General features: G+C 35.1%; 2 protein-coding genes across 2 annotated transcripts in view; one reads left to right on the top strand and one right to left on the bottom strand.

The window, feature by feature from the left end:
- Positions 1 to 599: 599 nt before the first annotated feature.
- On the top strand, positions 600 to 9639 carry LOC117331753 (testis-expressed protein 264-like). Its single transcript, XM_033890630.1, has 3 exons — positions 600 to 872; positions 5217 to 5438; positions 6080 to 9639. The coding sequence occupies exons 1-3, from the start codon at positions 612 to 614 to the stop codon at positions 6593 to 6595; spliced, it is 999 nt and encodes a 332-aa protein (XP_033746521.1). The 5' UTR covers positions 600 to 611; the 3' UTR covers positions 6596 to 9639.
- Positions 9640 to 10657: 1018 nt separating this feature from the next.
- Positions 10658 to 26426, bottom strand: part of LOC117331752 (hepatocyte growth factor receptor-like) — a 56376-nt gene continuing 40607 nt past the window's right edge. The window contains exons 16-24 of the mRNA XM_033890628.1: positions 25822 to 26247; positions 24758 to 25040; positions 24185 to 24304; positions 23838 to 23933; positions 21094 to 21278; positions 19240 to 19349; positions 18186 to 18345; positions 17576 to 17712; positions 10658 to 17139 (exon numbers count right to left, since the gene is read on the bottom strand). Coding sequence (XP_033746519.1) covers positions 16947 to 17139; positions 17576 to 17712; positions 18186 to 18345; positions 19240 to 19349; positions 21094 to 21278; positions 23838 to 23933; positions 24185 to 24304; positions 24758 to 25040; positions 25822 to 26247 — 1710 coding nt within the window. The 3' untranslated portion in view covers positions 10658 to 16946. The remainder of the gene's footprint in view (positions 17140 to 17575; positions 17713 to 18185; positions 18346 to 19239; positions 19350 to 21093; positions 21279 to 23837; positions 23934 to 24184; positions 24305 to 24757; positions 25041 to 25821; positions 26248 to 26426) is intronic.

The raw sequence follows: 26426 nt of genomic DNA, 5'->3' as shown, positions 1-26426 counted from the left end.
AGAAGTTATCTAGTCAAGCTTTCTTTATATGGTCTTTTCCTTTACCAAGTAAAGCGACGCGAGTTTGGGTTATGCACTCTCTAAGAATCACATAGATTCTAACTTGTTATATTCCTAGCTCAGGGGTGGTTAACTGTCGTATAATTATATGACGATCTAAATTTTGACCCTGAACAATATTGAAATCGCCACAAACAATAGAAAATACATCTAGATTCTGATAAAACATTGTAAATGATTTTATAAAATTCTTGGTTCTGGGTCGTACATAATTTCAGTATGCGTTTTATAGAATATAAAGTTACTTCATGACGAACTTTATGGTAGAATAAAAAAAAATACAAAAAAAAATACAAAAAACACGTATAACTAAATAATAAGAAGAATAATAAAATACCCCAAAAAATCAAAATTAAGAAATAATAATAATAAAGTTCATAGCAGTTACTTTTTCCGTGTTTGAATAGTATTGGTTAATGAATGTCTTTCCCGGGAAATTTAAGTGTAGCAGAGTAGCTTCCCTTTAGACATTCGGAACACATTGCATATTTGCGTCGGTACAGACGTGATTATAAATTTGTTGATGTCATACGAAAGGACTATTGACAGCAATGGCGGAAGTACTACTTCTGGCGGGGATAGGAGTATTAGTGTTTTGTTTGTTTTTGACACTGTTTGTCCTGGTGATTTACTCTGGGCTATTTGAACATGTGAATGTTGGGACCGGTAAGCCACCTATAGGAGAGGTAACAATTGCTTACAAGTTTGCGCGAGGACCCTACAAAGAAGCAGGTCAGCTGTGCAGTGACATCAGTCTTCTGGCTCCGAGCGACCATCGGGTTGTCTGTATCTACTACGATGACCCCAAACTGGTAAACAATTTACAAACGGAGCAAATTTCTGTGCAAAAACATATTAAATTTAGGCCTAATCTGATACTATAAGTTTGTTTATTCTACAAAATAAGAGGAAAGAATTTCAACTAGTCTATTCTAAAATTGGAAATACAAATGTATGTAAGATAAAAAAAAAAAAAAAACAACATATAGCACAGCTGCAAGTAGGTTAATTGGTTACCTACCACATACACGTATCTGACTCTGTGGCTATTTGCCAATGATGTCATCTCATCGGACGATACTTGTAAGGTAGATTAATAAAAACAACCTCATAGTGATCTGTTTCCCTTGGCATAGAATTTATTGTTGAAAACATAGCAAAAGGAATAGTGTATGTTGCATTATGCCTTACTTGGGTAACAACAACACCTACATGTGTGGTCATGTGATGACAACACCGTCAACTGGGATTACAGAGGTATCATGTATGGAATCTGTAACCAGTGATGCCACATCACTTGTCAAAATGTTCATACCAAAACCTATAAGGATCTATATTAAAATGTTAGTGACGTTAGTTGACACTGTATTATATACATAGATATATATAATAGAATCAATGTAATCAACCAAATTATAGCCTTATTTTGTTTGATCTCCGTACAACATTAGCACATTCAATCAGATTAATACATAATCCAGTCTAGATAATTTCAATACCAGCACCAATGTTCAATTTCACTCACAGACCCCTGTCCGCATAAAAAAAGGGAACTCCCTAAAAACAAAATGTTTAAACCGCTAAGGATTTGTAATATAAACTTTTAATCTATTCGAAATAAACAACACCTCCTCAGCAGTCGGCAACATACTAGATAGCTCGAGCTCCATGCCAGACATGTTTAAACCGCTAAGGATTTGTAATATAAACTTTTAATCTATTCGAAATAAACAACACCTCCTCAGCAGTCGGCAACATACTAGATAGCTCGAGCTCCATGCCAGACATTGTAATTGACACTGATGCTTGGCAATTCGCAAATATTAGAAATGCCGAAATATTTGTTTTTTGTAACAAAATTTTCCAAAATGACCGTAAAAATTGTGACATATGATCAGTAAAGATGGTGGAGGTGTACTCATCACGATAAAGCAAGACCTATAGTGATATTAGTGATGAGTTACACAATTTGCAACCTCACACCCAGTAAGTTAGACGAAATGGTATGGGCTAAGATTAATGTATAGTTGGGAGTAATACTGTATGAACTCTTAACATCAGTTCTTTCCACTAAAAATCCTCTGATGAAGAGAGCATGTGATCTTTTATAGATTCAATAAATGAGCCCTCCAAAATAAAAATGCAGCCCTTATAATAGGTGAAGCCTTCAACCTTCCTGACTTGGACTGGAAGAACAAAGTTCTGAAACCCAAAACAAGTCATATTACCAAAATACATACCGTAAAAACTCGTGTAATTTTCACAGTTTTTTTGTACTGAAATAAAGTTTCAAGTTGGGGATGCGCAAATCATACAGGCAGAGACATTTTCAAGTTTTTTACAGAAAAATTATTTCAAACCTACTGGATGATACTCAGTAATTGTCTAATCAAAGTCATTGAAGAACCAACCCGTAATGAGAATATCTTGGTTTATCAATGACATATCTAGAAACCTTGACAAAGGAAACCAAACTTATTTTCTCATTATTGACTTAATCAAGGCTTTCGAATAAGTCATGATCAGTCATCCGCAAACTAAAAGTACTATGATGTAAAAAGAAAGATAGTAAACTGGGTTGAGAATTCCTTCTTGGCAGAAAGCAATCTAGTTGTAGAGGGGGAAACTGACTGACTTTGTTGTTGACGTCCATTCTGGTACATTTTTTGTATACCCCTGGGATTGTTCCTCGGACCACTTTTATTTCTTTATTTCATTAACAATATCCCTGTGTGCTTAAATATAAATGCTACCATCCGCTTATTGGCAGATGACACTATTATTGCTTATCTAGTTGTCAAATCTAACAATGATGCTTAAACTCTACAGCAAGACTTTGACAAACTAGAGCTATATAAATAGATATGGAAGACGGGCATGGCCTTCCACATCAGCATGTGCAATGTGTTGTCTGTGAACAAGGAGAAAACCCCATTATCCATAATTACATCCTCCATTGGCATATATGCTAGAGCACGTAGACAATGCAAAATACCTGGATGTTATAATTCAACTATCAAAGTAAATTCCACACCTAGGCTTCCTCCGTTTAAATTTAGAAATAGGTTCAACATCTGTTAAGGCATTATCTTTAACGTGTTGAAGATTTCCATTACCATTTAGAAGTAGAATTTTATTATAGGGTATTGAAGTATGAATAAATCTTATCATGGCCATAGAGACTCAACACAATTCCCAAATAACGGTCCATATGTATAATTCACATGAGTACACTATGGAATGGGAATTTTAATTTATGCCAAGTCCCTGTGATCATGTCAGTTTGACTATATGAAATAGTGCATTGTATATCGGGGTAAGTTATATTAGTGTGCTTTACACTCATCTTTAAAATAAATATAGACAAAATTCTGTATGAACTACACACAATTCATGTTTTCACACGAGATGTCGTGATCATCTGTATCCTCACCACAATACAAGGGGAGATAATCCATGTGCCTACATGCAAAAGTAGATACAAACCATAGCCAGGTAGCTCTGCCTACATTGATTGGCTAGTTTTTAATGCCAACTGAAAGGTGATGTTATTATTAGATATCTCATAATTTATGCTCTGAAGCACACAGTCTGGGTGACATGAATTTCTGTTAATACATACTGGGTATATGCTTTAGTTAGATTTTTGTTGTATGTGTGTCATCACGAAGAAAGAATTGGGAACAATATACAAACCAGGTCATAACTGTCTCGGGCTTTGTTAAACTGTTCACATTGTAATACATATGTGTAAGTTAAAGGACATAAGATATTGACATCTGAAAATAGAGTGATGATCCTATATACATGTACAGAAGACTCGGTCAGTTTCTTTAAAAACAACTTTACCTGTATGAATTAGTACCCCTATAACTAAAGCCACATACTCCCAAACAACTAAAATTCTAGTTGTACACATGTATTAATGGCAATCCAAGATGCTCATTCACTCTCTCCTAACATTAAAATGACCACTGGCCTGGACGCTTGACCGAGGGAGTCCTTGAGACATCAGTGTATAAAAATAACTCGCCGCATTTATATTTATCGCGAGATTTGTCAGGGAGCAGAGAACGAGGCTATAACAACGTGCACTGCACATAAACTACACACATGGCCGTTGTTTACATATCGAGCATACATAAACTTTGTCTAATAATGCTTTCATTTAAACATATTAACAGAATATTCGCGTAATAACTGACCAAAATACACATAGTTCACATTTAGATACTTAATTTTAAAATGTAGCAATATGCATACAGCAAAACATCGATACATTTTTAGATCGGTGAAGTTGAAAAAGTTCAAATGCTAACCAGCAATCCAATAGACATCCGGCAAAATCGGAATTAGAGTCTATTCCCTTTTTCTTCTCTCGCTAAGTTCGAACAAATCATTTCCTTTCCTAAGGACATACTCGGGTTTTGCCGATTCCACTCACTTTTGCGTCTTTGTTTGGTAGAATCTGTCTGTATGGACTGTAAAACCCGCCGTTGCATTGTGGGACTAATTTTCAGAGAAACTTGGTCCGGCAGCCAGTTATTATTTTTGGGAATTCCCTGTATACTTTCATAAATACATTTTCTTTCAGTTTCTGATTCAACATAATCTGTTAGGTATGTATCAAGTCCGAAAACTATAAAAAGCTCAAAATGTACACATTGATATATGTTTCTTCGTGAATATGTGGCTTTAACCAGAAATATTAAACAGAAGCTAGCAATAGACAGTCATGTAGGTGATAAACCAGTAGCTAACGAAATAAAAAATATTATCAAACTTAAAAAGTTAAAAATTTACATAAATGATTGCTGATGATATGTTTAATTTCTAAGGATAGTTAATAATAAATTAACTGTCTCTTAGGTGGATGAAACATGCCTACAAGACTAACCGATCTAGACCAGATGATTAAAGTACAAGTGTTGAAACTGGAGAAAACTTGCAAGATCATAGCTATATACATGTACATTTAAACCAATGGATGTACTGACTAGTGTACAAAGTTGATTTGCGAGGGAAACATCTCCATCATATTTGAAATGTTAATTACTTTAATTATCAAATACAGCACCATATATACCAGGTATGTATGATTTGTATTAGATGATAACCAGGATTTACAAAAAAATGTTTTTCGATCTGAATTCCAGGTCCCTTCCGACAAATTGCGTTATGCTGTTGGAGGAGTTTTATCCGAGGATGGTAAACCAGAAGATGAAGACTTCAAAAAGAAGTTATTGGACGACGGGTATAAGGTGTTCAGACTGCCAAGTGTTTCCTTCGCCGTGAGCACCTCCTTCCCCTACAAAAGTACACTGTCTATATTCGTGGCCATCTTCAAAGTGTACCCTGCCCTGGGCTCCTATATAGAGGTAATATATGATATTATAATCATGGCAACCATTTGACCCTTGATTTTTAACAATATCAGAAGTCAAATTATCATTTCTCAGTAATATGAAGAGACAAAACATGACTAATAAACATGAATTTAAACTCAAGTTTCAAATCTGATTTTGGAGTCAAATCATATTTTCAAGGGTCTATGCCCTGATAATATTAAATCCCCAAACATCAAAGGCCAAAGTAGTCACTCTATCACTTCTATATATGTTATTTCCATGCAGTGATCATTTTTGAATGGCTGAATTACTTTTAAAGGGTTATTTAAAATTTAAAAGTCTACAAACAATTCTAAACTGGCCAGGCACTGGAAATGTGACAATGAAATAGCTATACACTGTGGTCAGTTCATTTCATGAGGAAGTGGAGGATATTTTAGAAATAATGTAGCAATATATGGTCAGTCACCATGTTTATTAATGAAAAAAGGTTTAAAACCATAAAATAAATGTCAATATCTCTGCATGAAATGTTGATGAGAAGCATCAAAATGTGTTTTAGAAATGATCCAGTAACATGATTTACAGAACACCACTTGTCCACATATTCGGAACTAAACCATTTGATGACAAATACAACAGTGACAGTCTAGTATGCATTGCTTTTTTAGGAACACCGTCTCTGTGCCCATCCCATGCTGGAGATTTACGACAAAGACAAAATCCACTTTATGGCTCCCCTGGCCAAGCAGAGCGAGTTTTATGTAGAGGAGGCCGAGGAAGAAACTGGACTAAATCTGGATGATATTGAGGACCTAGATTCTGAAGGAGTTTCCCTTGATGAGAGTATGATCGACAGCAGCGTCTCCCGCAGTGAGGCCTCTGCCACAACTTTCATGGGGGAGGTGTCGGACGACGACGAGGAAACTGCTGATGAAAAAAGTCCAAGGTCGTCAGTAAAATCTGAAGCAAGGGAGACAATTCAAAAAAATGAAAATCAAGACTTGCTAGATTCTGGGTTTAGCTCAGAACAAGTAACAAGTCCAGAAATTAGCCCTGAGAAGAGCAAGGCTGCCGGTGAAAATTCTGGAGACATTTCTGATGGAAATGAGTCTGGATCGTCATTTGAAGAAATACAAATGGACCCTAACCAGCAATTTATGTCTTCAGGAAGCCCAACAAAATAAATTTGGCAAATTTGTGAAACTGTTATGATAATTAATGACTCAGATTGTTGAATGTGATTATAGGATTACCTTATTTAGATGTATTAATGATTCACAGATCAATGAACAATCATTCTGTCATATCTTGATCAAGCCTAATGAAGCTGAAGGTGGTCAAATTTCTCTTTAGTCATACCCCCATCTTTTGGTCCATAGTTGTAGATGGTAGTATATAGATCCGCCCAACTCTTCTGACACTGCTACAATGTATGCATGTACGTGGTTTAAAAGTGTTAACAATTATTATGAGCTTAAGCTAGAAATAGAAGTATGTAGAAACTTAAACTAGAATTATATCAATCAATTCACCTAAGAAGTATGAAGAAATATATGACCGCAGCTACGGAGTCTGAAAATGGTCTCAGTTTCCATAGAGTCTGAACACAATTCTAGTTTCCATGGAATCTGAACATGATTTCAGCTTCCATGGAATCTGAACACAATTTCAGCTTCAATGGAATGTGAGAATCATTCTATTTGCCATGATATCTGGAAACAATTTCAGTTTCTATGAAGTTTGAACACAATTCAATTTTCCATAGAATTTGAACATAATTCCAGTTGCCATAGAATTTGAACATAATTCCAGTTTCCATAGAATCTGAACACAATTCCAGTTTCTGTAGAATCTGAACACAATTCCAGATTCCATGGAATCTGAAAATGATTCCGTTTTCCTTGGTACCTGGACACAATTTCATTTTCCATAGAGTCTGAATATGCTGTTCTTTACCATATAGACTACATACCTCTGATATTGTGAAAATCAAACTCGCACCTTCTTCTGTTAATTATGATTGTTAATTACTACTTACACGTTATTGTTAAGATAGATTAAGTTTGTATAAAATGTATATGACCTAAAAGTACCGGTATTTCATTTTTGCAAGGTAATTATGTGCTGTATATAAAAATGATTGAAGCTCGGCCATTGTGAGTTGACTTCTATATATCTGTCAATGACTCCAGGAGTAAGGTTAGGTACTAAATGTACTAGACACGATGGATGTCTTGTATGATAATGTTGGATTTTTCGAGCTAAAGTTATGTACACAAAATAAATGTACGAGGTACCTACAGTATGTATTACCTATATATGTTTTGTATTGGACTTTGGATATACACTGTACGTACTGGTATATAGAATATAACTTGAATAAGATAACATGTATATATACATTACAATATGTATTGTTTTTCTGCTATATTTAAACAGACATATTTTTAAGTTCACTTTTGATAATTTTTCTTGGAATATCTTTTTCAATTGCTAATATTTATAAAAATCTATGCTTCTATTTAATTTCGTTTAAAAAAACCACCCCCTTTCAAACCTTTACGCAAAACAAATAACTTTTTGTCAATTTATACAGCAACATTCCAAGCACTTATATTAAAATGCAGATTTTAGGTTTGTGTAAGTGAAGTATATATACTGTCTAATTGTAAAAAGTCTGGGTAATTTTCTTGAAACAGGCACTCGGTTCTAATTGATACATCAATTATATGATCTGGTAGTATAGCAGTTCCTGTAATTATAAAACTGAGCTGAACACCACAGAATAATTTTGGTTATATATTCTTTGGCTATGAAATAATTGTTATTGTGATCATAATCAAATTAATTATTATTTCTTTAAATGAAATAACAGTCTGTGATATCTCATGAAATAAAGGCTGCATTTCTGTTCTTGAATGAACAAAATTAAAATATGTGTATTTTCGTAGTAGATAATATGTAAGTGTTTGTTTCTGGATTACTTAGGTAAGACTTTACGTAAGCCCTGAAACAACAAGTGATTTTCAAAAAAAGTTTGGGTATAAATATAGTGAGATTGGAAAGGATAAATAATGAGTTGTACATATAAATAAAACGTGTTCAGTTCTATTCGTGTGAAGTGAAGCTCCATTTTTACTTGCCAAGCCAGTGTTCAATTGTTACATACAAGTCTTTGTCATATCATTATCTATATTTCCACATCAACTCTGCACATCCCATACCGAATTACACACTGGTAAAGGGAAAAGCACCAGCAGGTAATTCCAACTTATTTAATGCCAGTTATGCCCACTATTTGTTGCTATTTTTTACTATAGCCTGGGAGTTGGTGGACAACAGTTTGTGTAAGAATAATTGTTGGACCTTTTCCGTTTACCAATGTGATAATAATAGGTATTTAATAATTGTATACGATTGTGTTTTGTAGAATTGGAAAGCATTTAACTTCTATGTACAGTAGTTTCTATAGAAGAACACTAGTTTTTGAAAAATGTCAAATTATTTGTTACCCATGATATAACAATGGCTATTTCAGAAAATATGTTTCGGATTAAAAAGTGTTCCTTGTTGGTGTTGTGGTACCTGTACGCTGAAATCTATGCCAAAATGAGGAACTGGTGTAGTTTGTTTGTTCTGGGGTTAAATTGTGGTACCCCTGGTGCTTCAGTCTATCATATCACCTCATGTACTAAATCTACTGTTAACTGTTATACTGGGTATCTGTGTAGTGGAACCATAATCGGTCAATATGACTGCTGGTATTAATGTACCGTTTCTGTTGTGGTATCTTGTGCTGAAGTCACATGACCTCGGGTACCCAAGTACCAGTTACCACCCCATGTTAGTATTTTTGTGCACCAGGAACGTTAACATCATTCAAGGCATCAGAAACTTAGTTACATCTGACGCTGATGAGAAATGTAGTCTCTTTGCATCATCTCTGGAATAGCTTAAGTGGCATAACTTAAATTTATGTTTTACTCCGTTGAGAAATGTGGTCTCTTTGTGTCATCTCTGGAATAGCCCAAGGGGCATAACTTAATTTACATCTTGCGCCGAAAATTTGTGGTCTAGATCTCTGTTGGTCATATCGGGAATAGCCTAAGGGGCATTATATATGTTGGTGGTTAAGTTCTTCCTGGTGAAAGAAAAGCCATTTAAAAGCAATCTATTATGTAATGCATTTGTATTTATTCATTGTAATAAATGTTGTGCTATTTGGGAATATTTTTGTTATGTGTTGAATGTCAGTGCTTTTTATATTAATTAGTGACCTATTCTAACCGCCTTTTGTCCGGCGTCATGCATCTGTAAACAATTTATATTTTTGACTTCTTCTCCAAAACCTCTGGACCAAATTCAATGAAATTTGGCAGTAAGCTTCTATGGCCAAAGGTCAACCAGTGTGAATTATATGGTCCCGACCCCCCATGGGCCTGAGGGGCGGGGCCAAAATGGTCAAATTGACTAAAATTTCAAAAATCTCCTTCTCATGCAACTCCTAGATATAGTAGAATCATATACTTAGATAGAAAGGTCTTACCAAAATTGTGAATTTCATGACCCTGGGGAGGGGGTAAATTTATAGTTTATATTGGGAAATCACAATTTTGACTATCTCTCATTTGTTTGATTTCTATTGGAATTCATTCTAACTTTGTTAATATTATCAGCCTTGGATGACAGTTTGATGGTTTGCAAATGTCGGCACTGACTGACCCCCAGGGGCTTATGGACAGGGCCAAAAAGGGTCAAATTAACTGTAGTTTCACAGTTATACTAAACCTAACCTAGTATATCCTATAAGATACTGTCAATAAATACATGTACATGTAGTGTCTTTTGCCAAGCTTTTTATTCAGGACTTGCATTTCCCTTCTGTACATGGAGATCAGACAAGCCCTTTTGTAGTTCCCATTCGATGACCAAAGGTCAGTATACATCAACCAATGAAAGTGCTGCTGCCAGGTACCACAGTAGAAATAAGAAGATCTGTGTTAATGTTGCTAAGATTCTGACAGAAAGCTGTAAAAGATTTGTCAATGATAACCCTGCTAATTATATACATCTATAAAGGTCATCAGAACAAAAATTTGAATGAGGCTCCCTCCATATAAGGAAATATAGAAAACAAAATGTAATACGAGATCCAAATTCAATTAGATTATTATCTGCCATCTTATATATGGTGTAAACAGAGGTGGTGTGTTGTTACTGTAAAAACAAGATCGCCAATGTACATCTTATTTCAGAAAGCATCTTTATTGACATTATATGAACAGCGACTTATTTGCCTGGCATTCGTACATAGTGAGTGTATAAATATAACAAAATGTACAAAAAGCTGGCAACAAAATACAGGGCATGTATTAAATATCAACCACTTAGTAACACACTCGCATTCCTCACAACATATATCAGCTGGTTCACACATGGGTAGACAACAGTGCTACGTACAGTATATGGATCAGAAAAAATATAGATTTGATAGAATAAGAATGGTGCAATATTTAATTTAACAACCACAAAGGAAATGTTTTCACCCTGGCTAGTACTGCTTGTGGGTTAATGTTTTCACCCTGGCTAGTACTGCTTGTGGGTTAATGTTTTCACCCTGGCTAGTACTGCTTGTGGGTTGATGTTTTCACCCTGGCTAGTACTGCTTGTGGGTTGATGTTTTCACCCTGGCTAGTACTGCTTGTGGGTTGATGTTTTCACCCTGGCTAGTACTGCTTGTGGGTTGATGTTTTCACCCTGGCTAGTACTGCTTGTGGGTTGATGTTTTCACCCTAGCTAGTACTGCTTGTGGGTTAATGTTTTCACCCTGGCTAGTACTGCTTGTGGGTTAATGTTTTCACCCTGGCTTGTACTGCTTGTGGGTTAATGTTTTCACCCTGGCTAGTACTGCTTGTGGGTTAATGTTTTCACCCTGGCTAGTACTGTTTGTGGGTTATGTTAATTAGGCGCTAATTTCAGCTAATTTAGTGACAGATAGTGAATTGCTAAAATAACTGCTAATCATTAACATTCTAACTAAAAAAAAAAACTCCCTTAAATTTTATCCCACAGAGTGCCGCATGCCCTTACCTAGAAGATACTAAATTGGGGACTGATTTGGGTGGTGTGAATACAGTACACATGCTGTGTTTACACAGTTCTTAACTATACTGAGTTTTACTACTAAATATCAAAAATACCGAGGTTAACTGCTAATTATGAAAAAAGGTAACAATTTTAGGTTGGATAATATTGCTAAAATTTAACCAATGAAATTAGATGTTAAAATGCTAAATTTTACTTTCATTAAAACAACTTGCTACATGTATATGGTAATAAGCTTTATTTGGTTATAAAAGTTATTAGTTTGACCACAAATTACAGCAATTTTAAACCCTAGTTTTTCAACATGTCGATAAGGTTACTTTTTTCAAAATCCTAGAATAGTTTTTAATCATGGAAGCATTATAATTCTAGGTCCAGATTTTAATGTTTATATTCTATACATAATAAAATCATACAACTGTGCACCTCAGTGTATTCAGATATGGACAATTTTATAAAATTTAGACTGACAATCCTCTTTAATGGTCGCTGAAATATTGACTTTTACATTGTATATGATCGCTTCACGAAACCTGTGACTAGGGTAGATACAGTAATTCTCCAGTTTAATCAACGTTACTTAACTTATGAAAATTTCATTTTTTTCATAGGAAAGTATAACAGAATTTAAGGAAATATCTTAATTAAGGAACTTTCTTTAAATTCTGTAATGATTTCCTCTGAAATCTTTAAGTTACTAAGTATAGGGAGCAGTGTTGATGAAACCAGGGGCCAGCTGATATCACGAAACCTATGACAAAAACAATCTCTATTTGTATCTCTTACATACAGCCCCTGGCAGTAAAGCAATAAATATTCTTTCACAAGGAAAGTTATAAAACAAACAGGATAAAACAAATAAAAACACAGACTGGCGATTCTAAGACCACAGCTGCCACAAGCAGGGTTTGGTATTTACATCTGTAAAGGGAAAATGAGAATGTGTTTGATAGACGAATGGTCACATTCAGAATGTTACAAATTGAAGTGTTATGAAGAAAAGTTTGTAAAAAAAATTGTTAAACATTTTTTGATAAAACACTCAAGAAATATCATTATCTTGGCCCATAATTCCCATTTAACTATTGGTGTGCATTGATCATGATAAACTTCCTTCATCAGGAAATCAATCATTATTAATTTTGTTAAAAACAACATGGGCCATAATAGTCACCCGAGTTCTGATATGTTCATATATTATTGTATTTAAATTAAGATTTTAACACATTAGACACCTTTGACCTTGAAAGTAGGTCAAGGCTGTTGATTTGAACAAAGTTAGTGACACTTCATCTCAACAAGCTACTGGCCCTAATCAAGACTCTGGGAGTCTGGCTATGGAAAAGAAGTCATTTACAGATTTACAGATGACCTTGAAGGTAGGTAAAGGTCATTCATATGACCAATCTTGGTAGCCCTCGATACTAGCATACTTCTTGCTAAATTGCATGACCCTAGGCCTATTTTTATTGAGAAGTGTTAACAGATTTCAATTGACCCCTGTGACCTTGAAAGTAGGCAAAGGTTGATTTACACAAATCTAGTAGCCTTTCAACCCAGCATGTTATACTGGCCTATTATAACCCTGATCCTTTGGTTACCGAGAAGATGTTGTTGATTCTTTATAAATAGTAAGTCCAGGTAATTCATTTCAACAGATATAGTAACCCTTGACCCCAGCATGCTGCTGGCCCAACAGTATGGGCCTTTTGGTTATAGAGAAGTTGGAAATGTAAATTGTTCATTGGACAACAAACAAAAGGCAATCACAATATGTCACTTAAGACTTTGTCTCGGATGACCTATTAAAAAGTACATTTATGAGAAATATTTATGATTTATTAAAAGACAGATTTAAAATGAGTAAGCACCAACTTGCTGTTAGACCGATATATTTGACAGAAGCAAAGACAACTAATATTGCACGTTTTCATGGTAGGCAAGATTTCTCTGTTGGCCCACCAGCCACAGACTCTCAAAACATGTAATAATACAGACCTCTATATTTAAACACCTAAAAACAGATTTAGACCTGCTAGCACTATGAATATGATCCAAAGGCAAATCAATGTTTTGAAAGTATACTTTTCAGAATGAGATTCGAAAGAACCTAGCATCATCTCCTGCTTTACCGTCTCGGTCAATGATTTCTAATCCTCCATTTCCGTACTTTGAATAGAATTTAATAAAAGATAAAATTTTGTTGCCATTTTATATCAAATTCATGTCTATCTACAATGTTTCTACGAAAAGATTTGAAGAAATATTTGTGAAACAATGACAAAATGGTCAGTCATGAAGATCCCAGACCAAGCATTAAGACCAAAGAAAATTTAACAAGAACATATACAATGTATAAAGGAAGGTGCTTATTGAGGGATAGCACTTTGATCACGGAGAATCATAACATACCTCTTGTGAGATTATGTCATTATAACTCATAACATTACAAATACAAATCAGAATTATTTCAAAATCTTTAAGAAAAATATCAAATTCATATCTTGGAAAGAAAACATTAGTTTTTTTATATAAAGTCACACAAAAGGCCCATGGGACCTATATTGCTAGCTAAGAGAACTCCCTTATTTAAAGACATTCACTGTCATTTGACCAGTAAGATACATGTAGGTCTATATAATTGCAGATACTAACACATAGCATTAATAGGAACAAATTAAAGTACATATATATTTATATAAACAATGGCACACAAGATACAAACTATAATTATTAAAGATAATTATTCATAAAAAGCATAAAAAATCTTGGTACTATTTGTATTGGTCATCAACAAAACAGCTTCTGCTCTGTTCAATAGTCAATAAATAAAAGTAATAAAAAACATGCGGATATAAAGCACACATACACATATATGATATCATTCAATAGATTATCTAACACATTATGTCAAAGATTAATTGTCTGATACTTGAATTCAAAAAATATGTAACAGATATAATGTGTCCTCACACTTAAATACAAAGTATGTCACAGATTATCTACCCTCACACTTAAATACAAAGTATGTTACAAATTATCTGTCCTCACACTTGAATGCAAAAAAGTATGTTATAGATAATCTGTCCTCACACTTAAATACAAAGTATGTCACAGATTATCTGTCCTCACACTTAAATACAAAATATGTCACAGATAATCTCCCCTTATACTTAAATACAAAGTATGTCACAGATTATCTGTCCTCACACTTAAATACAAAGTATGTCACAAATTATCTGTCCTCACACTTAAATACAAAGTATGTCACAGATTATCTGTCCTCACACTTAAATACAAAGTATGTCACAGATAATCTGCCCTCACACTTAAATACAAAGTATGTCACAGATTATCTGTCCTCACACTTAAATACAAAGTATGTCACAGATTATCTATCCTCACACTTAAATACAAAGTATGTCACAGATAATCTGCCCTCACACTTAAATACAAAGTATGTCACAGATTATCTGTCCTCACACTTAAATACAAAGTATGTCACAGATTATCTGTCCTCACACTTAAATACAAAGTATGTTATAGATAATCTGTCCTCACACTTAAATACAAAGTATGTCACAGATTATCTGTCCTTACACTTAAATACAAAGTATGTCGCAGATTATCTGTCCTCATACTCAAGTAAAGGTATGTTTCCCTGTGTGTCATACCACCAGGTGGAGCTGTAAACACAGTGACATCATGTACCTATTATGCCACCAGGTGGAGCTGTAAACACAGTTACATCAGGTTACTATCACGCCACCAGGTGGAGCTGTTAACATAGTGGCACATCAGGTACCTATCATGCCAACAGGTGGAGCTGTAAACACTGTTACATCAGGTAACTATCATGCCACCAGGTGGAGCTGTAAACACAGTGACATCATGTACCTATCATGCCACCAGGTGGAGCTGTAAACATGGTCACATCAGGTACCTAACATGCCACCAGGTGGAGCTATAAACACAGTGACATCAGGTACATATCATGCCACGAGGTGGAGCTGTAAACATGGTCACATCAGGTACATATCATGATCACCAGGGAGAGCTGTAGCTGACGCTACATGAAAGAATGCATCATTGAAATTTTAATAAAAATAGTCTCTCTTTGAAGCCTGCAAAATATCGTCATACTGTCGACAGAGGATGGCAAATATCTATCACTCAATTAAACACAATACATTTAATGGAGATTTGTAAAACATGAACACTTTTTACATTTATAGATAAATCTGATGAAAATGATTATGAATATCTGATTTTACAACCTTATTGCAAAAGATGAAGAGAGCAGGCCTGAAGTAATGATGTAATACTGCTAACTTATGTATACATCTATATGATTTCATGAACGATACATGTAGGTTTTACAATAACACATTCAAGTTCACAATGACGGTGTTTTTCAACATTGATAGTAATTATATACAAAATATTGATGGGAGATTTTAATTAGCAAAAGAAATTCCTGCATATCGACAAGAAAATCAATCTTTTATTAAAAAAAAAAAAAGAAAAAAAAATCAAACCCGGAGTGATAAACAGTAATATCATGATATGTGTTGATTAACACAGCTCACATCTGAAACATTAATCTACTGCTCCACTGGCTTGGCCAATTAAAGCAAACATGAAACAATAGTGATGATCAATATCTGACGAAACATGCTACAATTATAACGACCAACCTCACATCCGATATGATGGCAGTCAAACTCATTACACTGAAATCTCAACTTATGCAGACATTTAATCATCACCAGCGCATACACAGTTCCAAATCTCGCACACACAAAGCTTGAGAAATGTTTATACCACTTTGTGGTGTCCTCAGCACTTTAAAAGCAACACTGATCTCTTTAACATTGAAATCAGTGGAAAAGTGAATCAATTGTCTTTATCATTCACAAAAACGGCCATCCCAGCCATTCTGAAGTGTCCCATAAACTTTACACATATGTAGATGATTGTATTTGATAGTATTGTTGTGCTTAGACACTTTTCTGCTATTCCGTAGCTTAACAGTGTAACAGCACCTCCAATGTACCTCTTGTTGCTAACAAAATATGGATATCTTATTTTGTGACATTTTTCCATCAAGCATACATGATATCTGTATTTGTCTCAGCAATTTCTCTCCTCTACAATCTGAGTCAATTCTTTTTTAACCTTATTTGGTGTTCTCCTCCACAACCTCCATCTCTGCTGTCTTACCCAACACTGATCTATGATCATATTTGGTTTGAAATGCTCACACAGAGCAAGTCTGTTATTAGTCAATGCTAAGCCTGACTTGTAAACCAAGGTCAGTTTGAACTTTCATTCAATTTTGACTGACACAGAGCTAATTTTTTGTATGGCCTTTATCTATGACCTGTAGATAATTTTACAAACAACATCTAGGTCAAGACTTGTATGACATTAACCCATGACCTCTAGGTACTCTGACGAGCCTCCAGGTTCAATGTTGGACTTCAGTGGCTGAGTGTCAGACGTATCATCATTTTGTTCACCGGTGTCAGCTGACAGGAAGGTCTTCATATCCTGATTGACTTCCTGGAATGTGGGCCTATCATTGGGTCTATCTGTCCAACACTGCACCATCATCACATACCTATAAAATAGAACATATTTAACAATATGTCTTATTCTTTTAAGTAACATTATCAGTATGTGGACAGAGTGATCATGGCATGTCTTCAGTACAGCTACCTTCACATTGCCTTAGGGTTCACAATACCACACATCACAATTCCACACTTCACAATACTCACTTTCACAATACCACACTTTACAAAACCAGTACGCTACTAGTGAAGAACTAACAATATAACAATAATGTACATGAAAATCCTTTATTCTTCTACTGCAATACCGATTCCCATATAACTTTCAGTCACAGCATTGACCATTACCCACATTACATCTTTGTAACAAAAGATCATCTCCACTCAGAAATCCTCGAGACTTCCTAAACATTTATTTCAAGGTTTCAAAAATTTTTCTGATAAAAAAATGTACATTTTCTCAATAATAAAAAAAATACGTACAATGATTCTGGACATTGCCTGGGTTTTTTGAGATGATGACCTCCTTCTAAGTAATTCTTCAGGTCTTTTGATTCCACATCTGGGTACGGAGTTACTCCCCTTGTCAACAGTTCCCACAGTAACACACCATATGACCACTACAAGGAAAGTTGAGTGATATAAAGATCAATGGTTTTACACACATGTAACTTTATTATGAATGCTTTTTATAATATTATACCTTTTAAGGTCAAATTCAAATATATAATACAATAGTTACTGAATATTTTCCAACCAGAAAATGTCTCTAAGTCATAAATGCCCGCTGCCAATTGACAACTCGAAACCTCAGCAGTTCCTGAGAAGCTTCCTGAGAAGCTTCCTGAGAAGCGATACAACGAGACGGGATGGCATAATAAAACAGAAATTTGTGACCTGACAGAAATAATAGCTCTCAGAAATACTTATTATTTGATGGGAATAGTAAACTAGCTCTAATATTACTTTTTTTTAATCTTGAAACTTGCTTGTGTTATACAAATCCATTGTCTTATCATTTTGACAAACAGGTTTGAAACAACCCACCTTTTAAGAAAATTTATCACTATAAAGCACCTTATGATAAACTTACAACATCTGTTTTATGAGAGAAGGTGAAGTTGTCGATGGCCTCCGGTGCTATCCACTTGGTGACAATCTTATTCCTGTCCTCATCCGCCTTACAGTAGTCTACCGAGTACAGATCTGTTACACCAAACCCTGCCACACGCACCATTTTGTCGTCAGTCAGCCTGTAACATAGTCATCAACATATTAATTCACCAAACATTACAAACAAATGATTAATCAGGCCAAACACATCGACAGTCAGACCGACCGTCAAGACAGAAACCAGTCTATAAAAGTCTTGTGTGTTGTGTTTCAGTGTGGCTGAATTCATGATAGATATAATTAATTTTTCTTTGTTTTCATGGTAAATACTCAAATGTGATCGGTCGAAAAATTCTTCTCATTCTTCTATGTAAGAAATTCCGAGAATGGCGCGAAAAATGTGACGTCACTATACGGCAATTGACGTTGCGTATTGATTTGAGAAAAAGAATCTCATTTAAAACCAGTAAAATTGTACATAAAACATGTTTTAAATTAGAAAATCATTTTAAAAAATTAATTATAAGCATTGATGTCAATTATTTTTTAGTTTCATCGGAGTATGAAACAAATTTTGTTTGTTACGCGGATTCATACAGTTTGCAAACAAAATTTGTTTCATACCCCGATGAAACTAAAAATAAAATGACATCAATGCTTAAATAAATGTCACTTTTTATAGACAGGTTGGAGTGTAATGGTGTATGATTTTTGCTATGGTAATCAGGGTGAGTACCTTCTTTAGTTTATACCTTTATAGTTGATTGCTATCCTGTCATGTGATAGAAAACAGGTGAAAATAAAGTGTGCGGTTTCCTTTGTTAAAACCCTATTATTAAAGATCACAGTTCTTTTTTGATGGTCCGATTTATTGGAGAGTGTTGTTATATACATATGTATCCACAGCAGATTCGCCTGGATTGCTACAACTCTCTATACCTTCTGGGATGTTGTGTGTCTCCACCCCCCTGTATTGATTTGTTCTTTTTCACGTAATTTTCACTTTCAATATTTTCTTGATGGTTGATACTTACATACAGTTGCGAGCGGCCAAGTCGCCGTGAACGACATGTAGACTTTCTAAGTAAACCATTGCCTCAGAGATCTGCTGGGCCATCTCCAGTAACTGTATCACTGTTATGTTCTACAAACAGAAGATTAGTGTACACTAGAGGTCAAGGTCAGTGTAGCGAACAAAGGTCAACATTAAACAAAGTATGGACACAGATCAAATTCATTAAAAGTGTAAGGGATTAGACTCAGTATTCCCCGAAATAGATATAGAAATTTTACATTTATCTATACTCGTGTAAGGAATAAGACTGAGTATTCCCCGATATGGATATAGAAATTTTACATTTATCTATACTCATGTAAGGAATAAGACAGTATTCCCCGATATGGATATAGAAATTTTACATTTATCTATACTCGTGTAAGGAATAAGACAGTATTCCCCTGATATGGATATAGAAATTTTACATTTATCCATACTCGTGTAAGGAATAAGACAGTATTCCCCGGTATGGATATAGAAATTTTACATTTATCTATACTCATGTAAGGAATAAGACAGTATTCCCCGATATGGATATAGAAATTTTACATTTATCTATACTCATGTAAGGAATAAGACAGTATTCCCCGATATGGATATAGAAATTTTACATTTATCTATACTCGTGTAAGGAATAAGACAGTATTCCCCGATATGGATATAGAAATTTTACATTTATCTATACTCATGTAAGGAATAAGACAGTATTCCCCGATATGGATATAGAAATTTTACATTTATCCATACTCGTGTAAGGAATAAGACAGTATTCCCCGGTATGGATATAGAAATTTTACATTTATCTATACTCATGTAAGGAATAAGACAGTATTCCCCGATATGGATATAGAAATTTTACATTTATCTATACTCGTGTAAGGAATAAGACAGTATTCCCCGATATGGATATAGAAATATTACATTTATCTATACTCGTGTAAGGAATAAGACAGTATTCCCCGATATGGATATAGAAATTTTACATTTCTCTATACTCGTGTAAGGAATAAGACAGTATTCCCCGATATGGATATAGAAATTTTACATTTATCTATACTGTAAGGAATAAGACCCAGTATTCCCCGATATGGATATAGAAATTTTACATTTATCTATACTTTAAGGAATTAGACTCAGTATTCCCCGGTATGGATATAGAAATTTTACATTTATCCATACTCGTGAATGTTTTTCTGTTTATTCCCTCACCCTAGTTTATGATTGATTGTCCATCCTCCTTTAGTAAATGTATATGAGAAATGATGAGGATTGATCAGGAGTTTTGGAGAATTTCTGAGTACTAAAATACCCCTGTACATACACTATATAGCATAGAAAATAACATAAAAATATCATCAATAAATGTTATGCCATATTCTATACAAACTAGAACTGTCGCCAGGATGGCTGACTAATACCCCCGCAATCTGCACGAGTCAATGGTGAATTGGAACTGTTAATTAGAGGCTAACTAAGATTAATATAGTGACCAGTTGCCATAACAACCATAATTTTGAGAAAAAGAAAGTGGCATGCACATCTACCCATGGTCCTCTATATTTGTGTGAAGTTTCATTGAAATCGGCCCTTCGGTTTAGGAGGAGTTGTCCGGACAAAATGCGTCTACAGACAGACGGACGGACAGACAACCTGATTCCAGTATACCCCCCCTAACTTTGTTGCGGGGGTATAATGACAATATACCAGGTATGTTAATTATCACTTAATGACAATACCACTATAATGTATATCAAAATCTGACATATCCCAGATATCAGTTCTGAGACCACCCCTGTCATATTAGGGGACAACTAGTACTATCATTACAAACCTTTGATGGATCCCTGACATAGGTTTTGAGATCACCCCTCTCGAGGTACGGGACCACCATGTGAGGTTCCTCAGCTGCAGAGAGACACAAGCCTAGGAGAGGGAGGATGTTCGGGTGTTGTAAGTCCTTTAGTACAAGACACTTCTGTAGGAAGGCATCCACTGTCGCATTATCTGTGTTACATCCTGTAAGGTCAAAGGTTAACTCATATTTACAACCATCACAGAGGGCATGTAATATTAATTAGAAGGATTGGTATTTTTGACCTTATTCTCTATTGTAGAAAACAATTAAACATATTGATGCTGTAACATTTAAATAACAGAAAACATCATAAAATAATCCTTAGTAATACAACACCAACAGATAAACAGTCCTTATTGGTACAACACCAACAGATAAACAGTCCTTAGTGGTACAACACCAACAGATAAACAGTCCTTAGTGGTACAACACCAACAGATAAACAGTCCTTAGTGGTACAACACCAACAGATAAACAGTCCTTAGTGGTACAACACCAACAGATAAACAGTCCTTAGTGGTACAACACCAACAGATAAACAGTCCTTAGTGGTACAACACCAACAGATAAACAGTCCTTAGTGTTACAACACCAACAGATAAACAGTCCTTAGTGGTACAACACCAACAGATAAACAGTCCTTATTGGTACAACACCAACAGATAAACAGTCCTTAGTGGTACAACACCAACAGATAAACAGTCCTTAGTGGTACAACACCAACAGATAAACAGTCCTTAGTGGTACAACACCAACAGATAAACAGTCCTTAGTGGTACAACACCAACAGATAAACAGTCCTTAGTGGTACAACACCAACAGATAAACAGTCCTTAGTGGTACAACACCAACAGATAAACAGTCCTTAGTGGTACAACACCAACAGATAAACAGTCCTTAGTGGTACAACACCAACAGATAAACAGTCCTTAGTGGTACAACACCAACAGATAAACAGTCCTTAGTGGTACAACACCAACAGATAAACAGTCCTTAGTGGTACAACACCAACAGATAAACAGTCCTTAGTGGTACAACACCAACAGATAAACAGTCCTTAGTGGTACAACACCAACAGATAAACAGTCCTTAGTGGTACAACACCAACAGATAAACAGTCCTTAGTGGTACAACACCAACAGATAAACAGTCCTTAGTGGTACAACACCAACAGATAAACAGTCCTTAGTGGTACAACACCAACAGATAAACAGTCCTTAGTGGTACAACAACAACAGATAAACAGTCCTTAGTGGTACAACACCAACAGATAAACAGTCCTTAGTGGTACAACACCAACAGATAAACAGTCCTTAGTGGTACAACAACAACAGATAAACAGTCCTTAGTGGTACAACACCAACAGATAAACAGTCCTTAGTGCTACAACACCAACAGATAAACAGTCCTTAGTGCTACAACACCAACAGATAAACAGTCCTTAGTGGTACAACATCAGCAGATGAACAGTCCTTAGTGGTACAACACCAACAGATAAACAGTCCTTAGTGGTACAACAACAACAGATAAACAGTCCTTAGTGGTACAACACCAACAGATAAACAGTCCTTAGTGGTACAACACCAACAGATGAACAGTCCTTAGTGGTACAACACCAACAGATAAACAGTCCTTAGTGGTACAACATCAGCAGATGAACAGTCCTTAGTGGTACAACATCAGCAGATGAACAGTCCTTAGAAGTACAACACCAACAGTTTTTTGGGGGGTAAAAACTAACTATAAACTTAGTGGTGTGACACCTAGTTCATCTTAGAAGTTGTGTTCCCGACTTCTATTCTCGTTGCAAGTACGCATGTGCGTTAATGTTGTGTCCCATTTTGTTGCTTATTAGTGTATTCATGTAAAATACATATTGTTGTACATTGTTGCCACTTGTACATTCCGATGACGTCACATTGTTTACAGATCCTGCGTATAGTGTCTGCACTGCCTAACACGAAGGCTTCATTCTGTGTTTATTTGTGTTTTTGTTAGTTTTCTTATATTCCAATTGATCAGATATGGTAAAACAACCTAAATCAATATGAGGTATGAATGTAGTTTTACGAAAAAAACGGCACGTTGCGCATAAGACTTCAACTTTCACTTTGTCAGTGCATTCGTGATGGCAGCTTTGATCGGCTGTCATGGCAACAACAAGGAATGTGGTTTTACCACAGTGTTGAATCTATACAAACCTGCACATACAACCAAAAACTTCTAACTATACTTTAAGTCTTTAGAAATCATCTGTAAATAATTAATTGAATTAATAACGATCCATTGCATTCGTCTATCAACGTTTGTTCGTTTCTATATAAGCTTACACTATTGTATACCGATTTTAATACTCAAAACACTGAAGAGTTCCAAGATTGAATCATGAACATTAACACGTGCTCTATAAACTGTCCTAGAGCACCCGATTACCCAAAATCTGACAGGGAAATTATTACATAATGAATCTTATTAAAACACATAATGATTTTTGTTCTGTTTATTTATAAATGCAACATTAACCCACATGTGTATCCTATAACTTTTCATTTGAATGTCTAGAATGTATCACACATGAGTAAATAAAAACAATCCTAACCCTATAACCTGTTGTTACATTTAACCCTTTGCAAGATATTGTGAACCCCTTACATATGATATAATTAAGTCCAGTCAGTATAAGGGGTGATCACCCCCCATACACAGCTATTAACACCTACCCAGAAGTGACTTGACAGCCACATCAGTGTTTTTCTCCTCACTATCAGCCCCGACACATGTCGTGTATGTCGCTTGGTACGTATTGCCAAAGATACCTAGAAATGATCAAGTATATAATATCTTCATTCATTGTTAAAAAAAAAAAAATCAATTTTCATTTTTTAATGATGACCAAAAATTTATGTTATACTGCGAGATGTTACGATTGAATAAGGATCTAGCTATATTTAGCTCTATAACAGTATGACATGGATAAAAACCTGGTACCATTTGTAAATTTGACCAATAAGAAGTTGCCTTTTCACACAGGTACATGTTTAAGTGAATGCTATATAACCTGACATACCTTTGCCTACAAGTTCACCGATGTCCAGTTTTGACCGGGGTATGAGGAAGTCACTGATGCTCTGTCGGGCAGCTTCATCTTCAATCCTGGCCAGGAGCTCGCTGATATAGGGTCCTGAATCTAAGGTCAGAAATCGTGACATACTTAAATAGGCAAATTAATAGGCAATAATTCCTCCAATCAGAAACTGACATAACAAAAGAAAGGAAAGGTATCATTCCTGTAGCAGGAAGGTCTGATTTAATATTTTATCAATATTATATTCTGTGCCTTAGGTATGTATACTGGAAAGCTTTTTTCATTGTTTAACTTTTGTCAGTTTTGTTAAATATGATGAGGTCAACTTCATCCTCCATGTTATTTTCCAGGAGTCTCCATACAAAATCTATATCTTTTAATTTGTTTGTATTTTGCCTTTGTTTAATTGATTTTGAGTTTGAATCATGGATTTGTTATTATCTCTTTATTCTTTGCTGTTTTTAACAATGTACTGCTGCTAGTAATTAGTAATGTATAAACATGTTTTAGCATATTATCCAGCAATTTCTTAATGGGTAAATAAGGTATATATACCTGGAATCTGTCCGTTCATGTCTGCCTTCACAGACACATGGTTCAATCCTATGTCAGCTTCCTCAGTCTTTCCATCGTAGTCTTTCAACATCTCAGGAATGCCACTTTTACTGGGTCCATTCTTACGCTGGCGTCGGATGATACAGATTGCCAGTAGAGTGATGATGGCGATGATGGGAAGGACTACCCCTAATATTATACCAAGGGCTATAGGCTTCTCCTCCGTCTCATTGTCAAAGTAGTTAAGGTAGCCAACATCCTTCCTCAGAAACCCGATCTTTATCTGTGTAAGTATTAATTAATTAATTAATGGCCACTTGCTTATAACTACCATGCCATTTTGTTCTATGGCACCTTAGATAATGATGCAACTTATTGACTGGTCAAGAACAGTCACAAACTGAACCTCAAAGATACCATCGGTGGTCAGTTAGAATTTTATAAGAAAATAAGTGGTAATGTTGTAAAATAGTTTACTCTCCTTCTTATCAGTTTCCATTATCAGTGGTACATGGCAAAGGAAACACAAATATTTTTAATTACCAGGCATTTGACAAGTCTCCCATCTTTTTAGATACAGTTTTCATTTAAGAAGTGATGTCAAAATGTTTTAGTTTCATACCCCTATGAAACTAAAAAATATTGATATACTGTAAATGCTTATAATTGATTTCTTTGATAAGGGATTCTTTTGAACAAATCAATATGCAACATCAATGGTCGTTTTGTGACGTCATGTTTTTCGTGCCATTTACGTTTTGGTTTTTTTCCATTAAGGTATAAAAAGAAAAACTCAACCAATCAGAAAGCTGCATTCTGCATAAAAACAATGGAAAATCAATTATATTGTTGTAAACTCAAATTTTCAATTAACTCAATATTACAAGGTTGAATTTTTAAGAATCTCCTAGAAATTGTAAATTAGCTTATGACATAAAGTGTCAATATTTTTTATTTTTCTTCAATTACATATATCAGTATATACATCATACCAAAAGTTTTCATAAATGACACAAAATCCTGGCTTTGTTATTTACTTCAGATATTGTCCACAAAACACATACCAGTACTAGAGCATTGCCTTTGGTGTCAATACCATCCGGGTTCTTTGGGGGCTCACAGCTGATGGTAGAGTCCGATGTCACAGGGTTCTTACACTCGTTCTGACCCACCACAACCTTCACATCCTTAATGAGTTGGCTCATCCCTGCAAACCGACCTTCAATCACCAATGGTTTGTCCTTCTTGTACTTCTTTTCGACATTTTCCCCCGAGAATCTCTCAATTAATGGGTCAGGGTAGTAGAGAAGTGGTCCCATGTTCTCACGTTTAGAGATATTACGCCATGTTGTGACTCCATCAAGGTTAAACCCATAGTGGACCTCACGCGGGTTCGTTTCGGTGACATTTTCTCCCAGAAAGTCGAGTCGAGGAGTATGACAGAGCAGCCACTTGTTCATGTAGTTCTCAATGTGATGGCATGGATATCCCTGTAACAAAATGGCTCTCGATTTAATGCATATTATTTTAGAGTAACATTATACTTGATTAAATGTCATCCCAGTGTTTATGCTATTTCCCAGTACTTTCTGATACATGTAGATTCTAACATGTTGGTTATACAGTATAATTACATATTGGTTAACAAAAGTAAACATGAGAGTGATGT

The sequence above is a fragment of the Pecten maximus genome, chromosome 7 (genome assembly GCF_902652985.1).
Source record: "Pecten maximus chromosome 7, xPecMax1.1, whole genome shotgun sequence".
Lineage (NCBI taxonomy): Eukaryota > Metazoa > Mollusca > Bivalvia > Pectinida > Pectinidae > Pecten > Pecten maximus.
The sequence above is the reverse complement of the archived record's forward strand: the minus strand, read 5'-3'. Positions and strand labels throughout refer to the sequence as shown.